General features: G+C 39.7%; 1 protein-coding gene across 1 annotated transcript in view; it reads left to right on the top strand.

The window, feature by feature from the left end:
* The window catches only part of creb3l1 (cAMP responsive element binding protein 3-like 1), a 32595-nt gene that overhangs the window by 2512 nt on the left and 13186 nt on the right, over positions 1-16897 (top strand). Inside the window, exons 2-3 of the mRNA XM_062414704.1 lie at positions 9575-9707; positions 11086-11172. Coding sequence (XP_062270688.1) covers positions 9575-9707; positions 11086-11172 — 220 coding nt within the window. The remainder of the gene's footprint in view (positions 1-9574; positions 9708-11085; positions 11173-16897) is intronic.

The following is a 16897-nucleotide window of genomic DNA, read 5'->3' as shown; positions in this document are numbered from 1 at the left end:
GTGAATTTCTCTTTCTCCATCTTCCATTTTGTGTCCATCTCTGGTGTGATGTGTTCACTGCAGTGATGTGGAGGAGGATTGGGTGTTAATTGGAGAGCAGTAGGGGCTCTCAGCCTCAGCAGTGGATATTGGCTTGTAATCCACTTTGGCTTTTTGGCTGCAAATGATGTCCTAAAATTAAATTACTTTCTATATTGCTACCAATATAATATACAGTAGCCAGTCAAAAGTTTGGACACACTTTCTGCTACTGTACATGCATAACATTAATCCTAAGGGGAGAGGTGAACTCTGCCGATATAAAGCAACATAAACATTAATAGAAGTCTTGTTTCTGGCCTCTAATGTTGTGTCTGCTGGGCAGGTATCTTACAGTGAGTTTATCAGAGCTTTTTTTTTGCTGCAAACTGTCACTGTGTCTAGAAATTATGGTGATAAAAATGGTGACAGTGATCCGATCCGTGAAGTTGGTGTAAAAATGAAAAAATGAGCTGAAAAACACCTTAAAGCAGAGTCTGGTGATAATACTCTGTTGGTTTGTCACTACGATCGACCCCTTTAATGTGACACATAGTTATCTCATTCATTGTTAATTATACAGTTATTGATTAAAGCAGCTTTAATGTAGGAAGAAAGAGAAAAAATAGAGAAGCTAGAATAAAGAAAATGTCAATATATATCTGGCAGATGCACAGATGGGTTGAAAGTACTAAAGTTGGCCATTAGCAAACCAGACATCAGTTTTGTATCATGTCTTTGATCTGTAGACGGTTAAAAACTGGTGGAAACAGTGACATTAGCTCAGTGGCACAGTGCAGCAAGGATTCACACACTTCCTGCTCTGTGTTTTGTTTATATCATATGCACCAGACGGTTTGAATAAAATATCAAAGATTATGCATGGCTAACATCATTCACCACATGCTGGGAACTGCTCACAGGTTGGAACAACTCTGCAGCTCTCCTACATCCTGGAGGAACTTCCCACACTGAGAAAGTTTGAAAAAGTCTTAAAAAAAAAAGAAGAAGAAATATGTGTCAGTATGAGACATTTGGGTCAGTAAGGACTGATTTCACTACTTGGAGATGTTTGGTAAATACAGATCCAGAGTGTATAATTATGCTGAACAAATGCAGGGGCAAATGCCATGGTATCCATGGTAACCACGACTCACTGCATTGACATTTCATTAACTGTATGAGAGTTACTTTGAAACACATCCTGGAGACAATTTTCAAAACATGTTGAGTATGAATGGAACAAAATGATGCATATGAATATTGGACAACTTATATAACAAGTGTAACAAATGTTTGCACATTGATTATAGGGCTGCAACTAGTGATTCTTTTTGGTCAATTAATCTGCCAGTTATTTACTAAATTGTGTGTGTGTGTGTGTGTGTGTGTGTGTGTGTGTGTGTAAAATATAATTTTGCAGAGTCCAGATTTATCCGATCAACTGTCCTAAACCCAAATATATTAAAAACATATGACAAGTAAATGCTCTCACATTTTAAGAAGCTCAAATCAGAGAAGGTTTGGTTCTTTTTTGCTTGAAAAATGACTTCTGTATTAATTGTCTGTCAAAACATTTGCCAGTTAATTGCATAACAAGCAATTGCTGCAACTCTAAATGATTGCATATTTAATCTGTTAGGATCAGTATATGCATGAAGCATTTAAACACAGATGCTCAAAGTGAGGTCATGTAAGGACAGTGCACTAAGTTCAAGCTGTGAGGTAGTGAGTTATATTCTACTTCATTCTATTCTACCCTAGCACATTTGTATAAAAAGCTCTGGGGGGAAGTTAGATAGATATTTCGGTTTCACAGCTTTCCACTGATTCACACTCATACATACAGTTTCTTTCCTCCCTTTATTATTATCTACATTTTCTACTCACCTTCTTCTTCTTCTTTTCTTCTTCTACTGTATTCTTCATCCATATTGTAATCTGTTCTATTTTATTCTATTCTACTCTCCGTTCAGACCCTGTACTCCAGCTTTAAAGTGACACACCCATCTCATTTGCATGCTGCTTGCAGATTGGCTGCTGAGCAGCCTGAAGGAATGCGAGCAGGCATGCAGCAGCGAGTGTTTGACTGTGTGAGAAGGAAAAATACTCTTCTTCTGTTTTAGTGAGAACTGTAGCTCAGTTCACTTCTGTCTCAACACACACACACACACACACACACACACACACACGCACGCACACACGCACGCACACACACACACACACACACACACACACACACACACACACACACACACACCACACACACACCACACACCACACACACACGCACACACACACACACACACACACACACACACACACACACACACACTGAGCCACAGAACCACCTCGGCTCCCTCCTCTCTCACTTAAAATGTGGCTCGAGTGAAGCCAAAAACAGCCAACCCACAGCAGCCACTATTATAGCGGCTTGTCCTACCTTTTTTCTCAAGTCGCCAGCCAGTGTGGAGACGAAGGGGGAGTTCAGACGCACGTTCCAGTTCAAACAAACAAACTAATTCTTTACAGCACTTATAATCCGCAACAAAGAAAATAGGAACTACTGTCCTTCTGAATATATCTGGAAAACAGAAATAGGCTTTGGAGTAGATGCTGGTGTGAGAATTAGTATAAATGCAAGTTCAAAGCATCAATGCAATCCAACAAAAAAAGCCTCCTAATAATATTCTTATTCATTTCGCTCTTTATTCTTGATCTAACTAAACTTTACTTGACTCATGAATCAGTAGTGGTCAAGAAACTGTTTGCTGCTGTCCTCGCTACAGGCTTCCAATCCTAAATCCCTTCTTCATTTAGGCCTCACTTCCTTTTTAAGAGGGGTTCAGTATCTTGTGGGCATCTACCGAGAAGCCTAACCAGCGAGGGGGGGGGGGGGTTGTTGGCGGTTTGACAGTGCATATATCAAACTGAGTAAATATACTAAATTGGCTCTAACAGCCACACATCACCACATAAAGCCAAATACAGTAGAGAACATTGCCATATTTGAAAATCTGTGGCAGTCAGAATTGTAGGATAATGATATGTTTTCAGGTCTCTCACAAATGTAATTTCACTTTACACTGCAAAACATCTCCATCCTAACCAGTCATGTAGTGTCCTATTGACTTTGAATGTCTTATTTCAATCCAGCTGAAATGTCTGTCAGGGGAGTGTTTTTGCATGTTTTACTATAAAATTACCAACACTTTACATTACCTCTGTTCATTTTCCTAATGCATACTGCAGTATTGCAGATGGTTGAATGTGTGTGTGCCTTTCAGGAGGGAGTTGGTTTCAGGTCATTTATGTTATGGGAATGAAACTGGTGTGTGGTAAACTGCATTGCCAAAAACAATCATTGTGATGGAGTGAGTTCAAGTATGCATTGATTGATTTCTAAAGAGTGAAATCAATTGAGCGTTACCATGAAAAAAACGTAAAGCACTTGTACAGTCTTTTAAGTGCAACTGATATTATAACATGTATTAAAAAGTCCTTAAACAAGGGAGACAAAGTCAAGAACAAACTTACTTGCCCCTCGCTGCTCACTCATTGCACAAGATTGTGGCTAAACTTTACAAAAGACAGCAGTGATGCAGCAAATGTAATCACAGTAAAAAGCTCATTCAAAGGTCACAAAAACACATTGATTGTTATTTTCAGGTGATTAAACACTAATTAGCCAAGTCCGATTCCACTAGATGCCACTAAATTCTACACGCTGCTCCTTTAAAACAAGTCAAAACAGCTCACATTTAATGTTCGATGGAAGCAATCACATTTTATGGGAGCAGAAATCTCACTTGAATAAAATTCCCCTAAATTGGAACCCAGCATTTAATAACAAAGGACTCAATCCAAACATTAGCCAATAGTGGCCCTGAAGTCCAAATCTGAGACCACAGGACTTGTTAAGAATAATAATATTTCCCTTTGGCCCATACATGATGTTCTTAAGACTGACGATTGATTAATATTGATGCAACGCTGTTCTCTTTCCAGCTGACTCCTGTGCTTTCTTTCATTGCCATTTCAGTAAATGTTCTTCCCATGTATGTGAGCACACGATCCATCAGCTGGATTGATTATTACCTCCACTGGCATGAAGGGAATGACTGCTGCAGCTCATTGGCCAACCTGCAGGTGTCTCTAAATTCTTATGGTCGTCCAAACTTCACGTGTAGAGAAGCGTCGGTGATTTAGCCTTTTTGTTTTCTGCACATTTTTACCTGAGCAAAAGCAGCAGCCGGATGAATAGAGACGAGAGAGATGTGTTGAGACTCAACACTGTTAATTATAGGCATAACCGAGTCGGTCTCTGCATTTATAATTACTCCTCATGTCTGTCTTTCCCAGCTCTTTCTCTATGTGGTTTACATCTCAGCCCCATCCCCCTTAACAACAGACCGGCACTGAAATACGCTATAAAAACCGTCAACTGCTTTACTCCCTAATACAACTCTTTTCCCAGCATAGAGGGAAGGGTTAAGGTAATGAAAGGTCTGGACCTCAGTTACTCTGTTCACACTGACAGCAGCTGTTTCCAGCATCTAACGCTCAACCACCCTGGACTCATTAACTCTCTGTCCTAATAATAACAACAGCTTCTATTTCTATCCCTCTGTTTATCACTATGTTTAAAAGGGGCCTGTATGACAAATATTGAAACATTTACAAAAATGCAACACGTTGCAAATATAGGTGTGATTAGGTTTAACATCACAACTGTTCTCAAACGAGAGAAAGGTCAGAAGAATGCTGACCTTCTCTCCGAACAATAGATTGGCCAAAGCATCATTTTATCTGCATACATAATTAGACTGAGCATTCATAGTCTGCCTGATTATTTAACACTGCTACCACAGCAACAGTTTGATGCTGTCAGTTCATCCAGTGCTTCTCCATTAATTGCTTTTCCCATCATATTATGTGATTGTTAAACCCTTAAAGGGGAAATATCACACACATTTCCAGGTATATATGTAGGTTCAAGGACTGTACTGAAATATCTTTGAATGATTTTCACTTCAAAAGACTCCTTATTTATCTTTTAGCTCTTAATGCAGATCCTCTGTTCAGCCTCTGTCTGAAACAAGCCGTTTTAGCTCCTGTCTCTTTAAGGCCAATCAGCCTACTTTGTTTTTGGATGTTTATGACGGCTCGGGAGGCTATGTACAGTAACAGTAGTAAAATATCACTTCTTTTACTTATTCTTTACTCAAAATATCAACATTTCCATATGTGCTTGAGCCCAAATCGACTTGAAATATGTGAGTGGACAATACAAACAACCCATGGCAACAACCTTAGCAACAAATCCGTGCCATTTGTGGGCATGCGTGAATGATTTGATGTCAGTTTGATGCAAATGGACATTCGACATAATGACAGTATAAAATCATAAAAAACACATTATGTTACCTTTTTAATAGCTTTTTTTAGACTGAATCAGTCTTTAAGTTACTCCCTCATGACTTAGGGATACAAAAATGCCGACCATGAGCTGCAATGTCAATTGTGTGTGTTGTATGTCATTTCCCTTTTCTTTCCCCTGATTCTCCAGTCATCTCTCTGCTGTCAGAATTTTTAAAAAGAATCTATCAAACCTGATTTTTTGGCTATTAAATACCCAAATTGAGCCAGAGGCAGTCTTTTTTTTTAAATTCCTGTTGCGGAAAGAGAATTTATTTTTGAGGCCTTATCAGGGCACAGGTTGTACATAGTAGAGTGACAGACAAATGCAGAGGAGGAGATGTTAATTATAAGGTAACAGGAATGTTGGGAATGTCTGATTATTTTAATGGTTACTTTTGGCTGTTATGGTAACAGACACAGAGCAGTGCTCCACCAACTCATGGCTGCAAGAGATGCCAAAACACAAACTGTAAGATAATTAAAAAAAACATGTCTCAGTGTTCGAATCCATCAGTCGGTGCCTTGGATCCTACATTTAATGCCTTTAGGGTTTGTCTCCATGAATAAGTCGACAAATGTCTCATGAATTTTTGTTACTGACAGATGTGTGTTTGATTTAATGAGCTGCGATATGTCAGTGAAACAGTTTCTACATGTCCAGTCCTGAGAGGATGTCTTATCAAACTGAACATGCCTGCGTGGGTGTAGAAATGTATAAACAGTGTTATGTGTACATCTTTCATGCCAGATGACGGAAAAGGAAAAAAAGATAAGCCTCAAAATGTGGCCCTGCCAGCTGTAGGTGAGAACTGTATCACAGGATCCAGGTGTGTTGGAGGTGTCGAGTGAATAACTAACCAGAACTAACACGAACAGGGTCACTGCTGGTACTACTGGAGCTAGAGTTATACAAGCCTCTGCAGTAAAATGAGAGTAAGAAGAAAGCAGAATAAAGGCTAATACTGTTGGACTAGTGCAGCTGCTTTGAGCTCATTTTAGAGCATTCATAATTGTTTCAATTATGGCCCTTTTTTCCTCTTCTCTCCCCGCACCTCTCTCCCATCATTATCCCAATTTCATCCACATTTCTCCACGTAGGAAACTTTTCACTGTTTATTTTTGGGTAGCTCAGTTTAAATGTGACCTATATATGATAATGGAGCCGAGTTAAAGGGGTAGCGTTATTTAAAGAGCTATTGTTCCGACGTTTAATGCAGCAAGGAAACGAGGCGCTATTTGTCAGTATTATTTCTGAATGCGTGTGGGTGTGTTTGTTTATAAATGAGTGAGTGTTCACTTACGTGTGAAAGAGCGAGTGACGGCAGGATCACTGAGTGTGTGCACAAAGCTCACACCTTTTTGAGCATTGTGAGACTTTGCTCATATACAAAAATAGATATGGTTCTTTTTCACCTCTGTTTGTTGTTGAAATTTTGGAGTCAGATATATCGTTTTTTAACGGTATGGTAAATAAAGGATTGCATAAAAGATGGATACATGCATGAAAACGATGCAAATAGAGAGAGTGAATAAAATGACAAGAAAAAGTGCAGCACATGCAACTTAAAGGATTAATTGAGACAAAAAAGTGTTAATTCGTCAACTTTAGAGGTGCTCATGGCTTACCTGGTATAAAGTTGCCATGCAGTCTTTATATCAGCCATTTATTGCAATTAGCTACTTAGTTACACCTGTACTTTTCCCTGCTGTGATAAATCTTAGTGTCCAATGTGAAAAAGTTAAGCCCCAAATTCGCAAACTTTCCACTCAGTTCAGTGTTGATATTTTCAAAAAACTCAACACAGTTCACAGCTGAGTTTCATAACATCATCAATTCCTTATGTGTCATGTGCTTCTGTTATTTTAACTGTCTCTATGTCTTCCATGTGTCTGCGTGTGTGTCTGCATGTGTGTGTGTGTGCGCTTTCTCCATGTGCTTTCATTAAGACAGCTGCATGTGTCCCAGTGTGTTACCACAGACACAGTTGACCTCCTAAAGATAGTCACAGACGCAGACACACACACACACACACACACACACACACACACACTCTGAGATAATGCATGCATGATGATGTGAGTGTTATTTAAAGTTGACTTGTTTGAATGCTATTTCAAGGATATTGCCGAACGTATACACATGAGTAATGATCTCATGACTCATACCTACAGAACATTCAGTCCTGTAACAAAACATCAACACAGTGTGTTTAATCCTCATCCATTTCCTCCCAAAAACATTTTACTTCATAGCTTTAGTCTACAATCTATAATCGAAAGTCCTCAGATTTACCTACAAAAACAAAACTGTGCTAAAACCATCTGCATGTTTAAACCAATATGGTTTGTTGTGATTTTTATTTATGGGAATCTCCCTTTTTCCACTGAAAGATTTTAAGCATTATTGTGTGTTTTTTTTTTTTAAGCACTATGTTGCTGGGAGGGTAGTGTGCAGTGGTCTTATCAGAGCATTTCCACTGAAAACAGCTGTTTTGTGCTTGATAAGAGTGGAGCCTGTGTGACAGAAAATCAAAACACCAGAGCTGGGTTTGTCACTACAAGCAACCCCTTTTTACACTTACTTCACATCTGATCCATAGCTCATATAATAAAAATCTTGACGATAGCTCCTTATTTATTGTCCCAGTGGTGCCTTTATTGTTGCTACTGGACTGATTTAATCCACTGTGACACTTCATGCAGTTTTTGGAGAAGAGTAAAAGCTAATTTCCTGGAATAAAACACATAAATCAATTTTTGTGTTTGTTGTTAATTAAATCAAGTTATTTCTGTCATAGTGCCTGTCTGAGAAGCCTCCAGTGGTTGGAACTCATTACTACTTGTGCCTTTATAGGTTCCAACTAACCCATCTGTGTGTGTGTGTGTGTGTGTGTGTGTGTGTGTCTGCTTTTGTACTGCATTGTGCATGTTTGCTTAAGACCAGGGTGACTCATGTTCTGTGAGTGTGTGTGTGTGTGTGTGTATGTATGTTTGTGTGTGTGTGTGTGTGTGTGTGTGGATGTAAACCAGTGAAAGCAGAGCACCGTGCTGTCCCAGGCTTCCAGAGTACTGTCTCTCAGCTCAGTGACTCATTCATCCAGACTGAGGATGAATCGAAAGACCAACTCATCAGACATGTCGCCCCATTTTTCCTCAGATCTTTTCATGTTGCCTCGCCATGCAAAACCATGTATCTCCGAAATGTCAACTTTTCGTGAGCTAAGACAAACAAGCCCTTTTCCTCAGCTTTGTGGCAATGCAATTTCTGATAATCCAAAGGGATTCAAATGGTTTATTTAGGCTAAGAAGTAGGGGAGTTTTCTCATTCGTACACTCATTCGTACACTTCCATTTATCTCCACCAAATTTGGAGATAAATGGTTTTTTGTTGGCGAAGAGAGTTGTTAAATATTTGTTGCACATCACAAACTGTTAAGTATTACCAGCAATATCCAAACGTACCACAGAATATGAAGAGGTATCTGAAAGGGCTGCACTTGAATCGTAAGTCACTAGTTTATGCTGAATATTCACCTTTTCCTGAGTGTTATCTTACATGTAAAATGCACCTGCATGGACAATCATTATTTACAGCCATCAAACACTGGAATAGGCTTCCAGCTGAACCTAACATTTTCAGACTTGTTTTTCCAATGGTGCAAAAATTGGATGTGTAATGGATGAATGTTTTTAGTATCAGGTGAATGTTCAATCATCTCTTGTCATTTTGAGATGAATTATTTGTTTAATAAAGAAGACAGAGAGAGCAGCAGTTCCTCTCTAAAATCCTTGCATGTCTCTCATTCTCATCTGTGTTGTTAAAATAAATCATAATTTGTGTGTCAGTTGGTTCAGTTATATAATCCTCTCCTGCGTGGCTGCAGAGTCACTCACGCTGGACAGCAGACCAGTAGGATCCACCAGAGTCTGGTTCAAAAGTAGTTAATTAGCTGACTTTGCTAGCACTAAGCAGCGGCAGTGAGACGTTTCCATCACCCTCTCTGTATTTCCATTACTGTTAGTTTTGCAGTCAGGCGAGGTTTGTAAAAGTTTATTGCTGGATGTGCTGTTATGTTTCTGTTCATACAATGACGCAAACATTTCTGTCTCCCATCTTTCTCCTCATGTGTTCCAGCCTTTCTCAGGTGACCAGATGGACGACTTCAGCAGCGAATTATTCAGCAGTTTCTTCGAGGAACATCTATTAGAGCGACCCCTGCTGGCAGACAGAAATTCACTTTTACAGATGGACATAGACAGCAGCCCAGGTCCCTTCTTCTTTCTTCTGCTTCCTTTTATATTATGGAAAATGATCATAAAAGAATATGCAGCGTGTGCCACTTTCAACACAGCTCCTCCACAGTATTAAAAAAAGGGAAAAAGCGTTAAAAAAGCAAAGAATAAGTCTGAGATGTTACTGTTCCTTCCAATAACATCTAGTCTCCCAGTTGTTGCCAACCACTGTCTTGAAGATGTTTGCTTTGAAATGAATTTAGACTCAAGAAAGTTTCCTCTCCACCACTCTTAGTCACATTCAGATGACCCTCTCGTTTCCTTGGATAACCTCCAGCGGTGCAGCAGCCAGTCTGGTTAGAAAAGACCCCAATCCCTTTATTTGGTTTGATCCAAAGGCCAGCTCTTGATGGAGACCAACTGTATCAAGTTGTCTCCTCAACTCACTGACATCAACTCTGGCTCCCTCCTCCCCAGAGAGGTCAAATTCCTTGATCCAAGAGCCAGTTTATGCTGCGATGAACTGTGACTTCCAAAAAATCCCATCTTTAACCCAGCAGGAAACCCAATGGACTACTTCTACCTCTCACATAGCAGGTGCTGAGTCTGCATAGTGTAAGAGTGGTGTGGCTGCTTCAGGCCACACCTGGGTGAGCTACCAATAGGCATTCACTTTGAAACTGAAGCCAGAGCTGCAAGAGTGGGAACTGGTAGTCCAGCTCAGAGTTACTCTTGGTTGTCTTAACTGTTGGAGACTGTTATGAAGGTCTTGTCAGCCCCTCACTTCTTATCAGGTGTTGCCATGGTCACTAGCGCAGCAAAGACGTCTAGAGTGAGATGGCTGTGATTGTAGGAAGCTGTAAAAACACTGACATTTTATAAGATGATGAATTTAAACTCATATTAGTTTATGTTGTATGTATGAATCTTCTGAACGCTGCCTCTCTATTGGCTATTTTCAACTTTCACCCATATCAACTGCATGGATGCAATTATAAATATTCAGCAACCCTCTTTACATAAAGTTAATGTCTTGTTATGTCATGCTTGTGCACTGCTGGACATCATAAAAAAGAGGACAGCTTTTTGCTATCTAATAACAGTAAATGATTTAATTGAGGAGAAAATGTATCAACGATTTTCAGTATGAGGAGCACAGTTTCCCTTGCAGTCATGATGGTCATTAATTCAGGCTTTTATGGTAAAATAGGCCATAACATGAATCACTGACGCAGCCCTGTGAGAGAACAGACTTTTTTCCCTTCATATCATTAAACTCTTCAACTCTTCTGGCTCTTTTTATAACTGTCCTGTCATGTCTGAATGAAGCTGGAAGCAACATTTACATCTGATGGATCAAGATAGATGATGAGAGCATGTTTCATATTCCCCGTCTGGCTTTTAATCTTACAGATATTCAAGCAGAGCACAGCTACTCTTTGAGTGAAGACTCCGCCCCCCAGAGCCCAGCCCTGTCAATCAAAATGGACCAAGAGTCAGGTAGGTCACTTAGTTTCATATCATAGTTTATGCTCACTGGAAAAATGCACAGTTAAGCAAAACACTACTTAAGGTGTTTAGTCTGGTTCCTTATCATGCTGGCTGCAACATTTAACATGTGGTTTGACCCTTCTCCAGTGTACACTCTGATTGGCTGATTCCTCTGTCTGGTATGCAATATGTGTGTGATAATTGGCCTAATTTGTCATCTATTATATTGTATGTAAGATGGGCCTGTTGGAGCAAGTCAATATGAAAATACAGAATTTTTTCAGCTCTTGCTTTTCTTGTCTGTCTTTCTCTCCCTCTTTGACTCATTATCTCCTCCCGTCTTCCTCCCCTCCGTCTGCGTCTCTGCCCGGCTTCCTCTATCTCTCCGTCCACCTGTCTCGCTCACTGTCTGTCTGTCCATCTGTCTGCGTGCTCCTCTGTGCTCCGTTTGTCCCGGGGATCCTCCTGTCTGAGTAGCAGGATTTGAGCAGTTTTCCTCCAGCTAAGCCCTGCCCACCTTACACACACACACACGCACATATACACACACACACACACACACACACACACACACACACAGACTCACACTACGCTATGACAAGCATATGGTTTTGAGTGCGCAGCTTTAGCCGAAGCCAACGGAAACTCTCTTTCTCTATTCTGTCAGGTTATCTCTCTCTCTCTCTCACTCTCTCTATCTCTCTCTTTCAGCCTCTCTTACTGTCCTATTTTCTGTCTTTCGCTTCCTCTCCATCTCCCTTAATCCAATTAAATTCACTTTGTTGGTATGAATATCACATTACCTGCATTGCCAAAACACCACATTGAGCAGAAAAAAAGCCTGGTTCACATAAAAAAACTACAGTTTGGCTTGTGTACTGGCCCCATGTGTCTGTTTGCAATTCAAAACTGTGAACTGCATTGATTCTTTTAATAATATTAATAGCTTCTTTAGCGATAATAAAATGAATGTCAGGCTGTATTTTCAAAGAAAAAAAAGAATCACTGCAATGAATGTGAATTTACAGCTTATTTGTGTCTGCCTATAGTTACATAGCTGTCATCTCAAGCTCAAATATGGAACATTTATATCATACCAATCCCCCCCCCCCCTCCTTCTCTATCACATACATATGAGAAAACACACAAATCATGTGTGTTTGAATCTATTCCAGCCTATTTGATTAGAACTTAATCCTAAATGCTTGACTCTTAACTTGATAGTTTGTGATAGTCTGCTAGTTTCATTTCTTCACTGTAGTTTATCTATTGCACAAACGGGCACTAACATGTAGTTTTATAAGCTATATTTATTTTTGATTTATGTTTGGTGGTTTTTGGAGCATTGGGCCTCGTGCATCATGCACAGACACATATTTGATCTTAAATTGTTTGCACGCACAATTTAAGAAATCAAAATTTGAGTATCGTAGACCACATTTAAGCAAATACGCACAAAAGCCAATTTGCATTTTGTGCTGTGAAATATTAATAATGATGATCAAAAAGCCATTTACTAAAAAAACACAGAAGAAAAATGTTCTACAATTATTTATTTTATTAATGATTTGAAATCTTTACAATTATTAAAAAAATGACTAAAGATGACAACAAAATGAATGATGACAGCACACATCATTAATAATGATTGGTCATATTATATAAAGTAGTATAAAGTGGTGGCTAACCAATTCCACGATGGCTTATTTGCTCCTGCTCGATCCATTGGTCAACCAAACCTTGAGAAGAGAGCGTGAGTTTAAAGATCGAGCGGATTTATTCGATGACGGTGACGAGTGGCTCATAAACAATTTTCGATCAACGAGGCAGAATCTTGAAAGCCTCAAGTTACATCAGAGACAAAATGATCCAATCCCACGCACTCTCATCTGCAAGTACTCACCGCTATCAGTCACTTCCTGGCTACTGAGACCCTCCAGAGAGAGATCGGTGGTGGGTCTGGCTTATCCCAGTCCACTGCTAGTCGTGTGCTCCTCGAAGTTCTCCAGGGTGTCATCCAGTGAACTCCACAGTACATTCAGTTTTCATGTACCGCTGCTTAGCACACCCAGATAAAAGAGGACTTTTAAGCCATTGCCAAACCGTTTATTACTACTATTACTACTATTAGAGCATTGACTGTACTTGTGGGTGCAGCAGGACACCATCTCCAAATCCCATTCCTCAATTCAAGTGTCCTATAAATATATTAAATGTGGAATCGACTGCAATCAATTTAATTAAATTCCCTTTTGAGGATTCAAAAAGTAGATTGATGCTTACCATTGTCTTAGGATTTTGCTTGTTGATCCTGCTGTCTGGTGCGGTGCTGACAGGATGTTTCCTGGCTGTGGTGGGTCACTGTCCAGTGGAATATCAGACTGCACCCCCGAGAGAGAAACCTATCCAATGATGGCTCCAGCGCGCTCATCCATGACTGTTGTTTTGACAGTTTCCTGGCCCCCTCCTGTTGATGTAATAGTACTCCTGGAAGCAGACAGCCGTGTTTTGAAGTTCATTTTCAGATCAAACCATTAAAAAAAAAAAAAAAATGTCACCAAGAGTTCACTTTCTTCTGCGCATACGTCATTAATTGCACAGGTGATCTCTAACCCTACTGCTCATGACATTAAGTCTGCTGCTCTTATTTAGGTTTATTGGGGTGTTTTCCTATGATAATTGCAAATTGCCTGGCATGTGCATCAAGTTTAAGATCAAACACAATTCATGAACATACTCAGATGGGTAAGAGCAGATTTGGCTGTCAATGCACATTTCATGAATCCCACGTAGGATTTTCTTATTTTCCTCTTATTGCCTCGTGCAACAATAAATAAAAGAGGAAAAATCAAAAAATATTCATGCATGAGGCCCATTGTTCCTGGACTTAAGTCATATGCTGCACCACTTGAATGCTGCTCAGCTCTTTGATGTAAGGGTGGAAGGCAGCAGGTTTGATTGCTTCACCTCATAGTTTCATTTTCAAAAGTTCGGATCCACTTTACTCACACCTCTTCTGATTGTTAGTGACCAGTCTAGCATGGGAAGAACGCTAATTATGCAGCTGCAGTCGATGGCATTCGACTGTTGCATGGGACCTTATAATGAGGTTTGGAGAAAGCAGCTTTGTTTCATACTCAAAACGCAGGTATTGAAGCGTAATCTCCACTGGAGCATAATGCAGGCATGAGAATAGACGAACACTCTAGCCGAGGCCTTTTCAGCATCCAGTGAGAGAACGGCAGTAGGAGCAGCTGCTTGTTTGTCGTGATCAGTCAGGTTAATTAACCACCTAGGGATGTCTGAAGTTGTTGACCTTTCACAAACTCATTCTGCTCTGAATGGAGGAATTAGTGGATGATGGTGTGTTGTTTTTTTTGACAAGCACATACACAACAAATGAAAGTGAAGCCCTAGTAGAATTGACACCAAGTGGTTTCTAATCTGTTTACAGGAAGCTGCAGATACAGATCCCTCAGAAGGTGCCACTTTGTCTAATAATGAATAATTTATTTTAATAATAATCGTTACACTCCTGCGATAATTGATATAACATGAAAATGAAATTCTACCCATGGCCAGACAGAGACCTAGAAACCCATCATACTCAAATACTACCTGACCCCAGGTTTTCTCTGTCAGTTGGTTTGCAGTAATTTGATGAAACACAACCATATTCATTTTAAAGATGACGATTTTTTACGTTTTATGGCACAGATTAACATATTATTGAAGTTTCGGGTCATATATCCTTGTCTTTTTCTGTCTCTCTCGTTCTGCTTCTTGGCCTGTGGTGTCAGCTCCTGTTGCTCTCATTCAAGTCAAAGAGATGCTGTGTTTACTACAGCTCCTACTGCGCTGTTCCAACTATTGTTTTAATGCAGCTGCTGTCCCACTGAGATCAAACACAGCCACCACCTCTCCTCCATTAACCCCCTGTGATGACTGCCAGGAGCCTTTGGTCATTAACTATCCCTTTTTACACCATCGCCAAGACTTTTTACCTGAGTTTACATTATTTCACCCACACGAGCAGACTTCCTTTTTATTAACAGCATCCAAAACTTTACCAATGTGGACCATCAGATGGTCAACATCCGAGTTGGAAGATAGGGTTCCTTTTGACTTGTTTGGTATGTGGACTGCATCGGCATTCATTGTCCCTCATACTGTTGTGATAGAAAATGAATCCTAGTCGTTCAAGGAAATGGAAAAGAAAACGATCAAACATTTGTATTCTTTTTAATCGAACTTCTCCCCAGCTCTGTCAAAAGATGTTTCACTCCATCTTTGATCAAAGTACTAAATGTACAGGACAATCTTCCTGTCCATTAGCTAACATCTTCTGGTATTCATTAGAGAATGGTGGAGAGGGGCGTGCAATCAAGCCATGGCTTAACGAGGGCAGGAGGCTTAACAAGGCTCAGGCTAGCAGCAGGACACTCTCATTAAGCGAGGCTTCTGAGGGTCTTACTTTTAGGGAGTATGGAGGGGGAATAGGTAAACGGTGAGTCTACCACAAAACTGAATTTACACATTACTTCCATCCCTTTTTTTGAGCTTTAGTCAGTGATTTTTTTGAGTCAGAATGCTGATCAGGGATGTACGGGAGTGATCTGAGTCACTCCAGTGAATTGGAGGCTGTAATGAGTGTATCTTACATCATTCAGTGGTCAAAGCTATGTGTTTGTATGGAAAATAGTGACTAAAGCTAAATTGTGTCCATTACAAATCTGTTACCGATGAGCTGTTTGTTGTTAATACCCCACTGTGAGCAGGCCCCCGGGAAGCTGGTGTGGTTTGTCTCCCCTCTGTTTATTGAACATGTTCATCCACAGTAAGATACCTTGACAGTTACCAACCAGGTTGCTATGATCATATTTGACTCAGCGATGCTTACTCATTAGCTTATTTGATTCAAAAGCAGACATGATTATTTTACCAGCTGCAGATGTTTCCCATGCCATGACACTTCTGTGATAAATGCCCCTGAAGTTAATTCTGTCCTGTGTTTTTCAGTGGAGGTGAAACAGTGAGTCGATTTTAAAAGGAAATGAATTGGCAACTGTTTTGATGATCAATCTTCTCTTTTTTGTTTTTACTTTTAAACTCTGGCAAAAACACAGAACGTCCCTCTTAATGCAGCTTCTCTGGTGTGCAGATCTGTTGCTTTTGTCTGTTTTATGATCTAATAGGCATTTTCCAGTATTTTCTGACATCTTATAAACCAAGCTACAGTTTAAATCTAAATTAGCGGTGTCATGTTTATCCAGCTGGGTCTACTATAGTGTCTCCCTGCAGCAAGTTTTTAAGACCAGGAGCTGATTTATTTTCAGTTATTTTCCTTTTTAAAAGAAAATTATAGCTTTTTAAGATTTTAATAGTAATACAGAAGCTGTTAAAGTGATGTTTTTGTTTACATTTTGGTATTTATAATTTGGTAATTTAAATACATTTATATTCTTTCACACAAAATGCGCATCTCCTGCTGTCTTAATTTTTGGATTAGAGTTGGTAATCTACAGTTGAAGCTAATGCACCACTGTATTAGGTCATAAAACTATTAATTAATTGATTAAGAAAATAATCAGCAGATGTATTAGCCAGGCAAATAGTGTGATGCCATTAACACATGCTATCTTGGAGTTGTCAGTGACTCAGTGGCACTTCCCGCAATCCAAATCACTTCATACTCATTTACTCTCTACTGGTCTGGGAACTGAGCCTAAACAAA

This window comes from Scomber scombrus, chromosome 24 (assembly GCF_963691925.1).
Source record: "Scomber scombrus chromosome 24, fScoSco1.1, whole genome shotgun sequence".
Taxonomy (NCBI): domain Eukaryota; kingdom Metazoa; phylum Chordata; class Actinopteri; order Scombriformes; family Scombridae; genus Scomber; species Scomber scombrus.
This window is presented reverse-complemented; position numbering and strand designations above follow the sequence as displayed.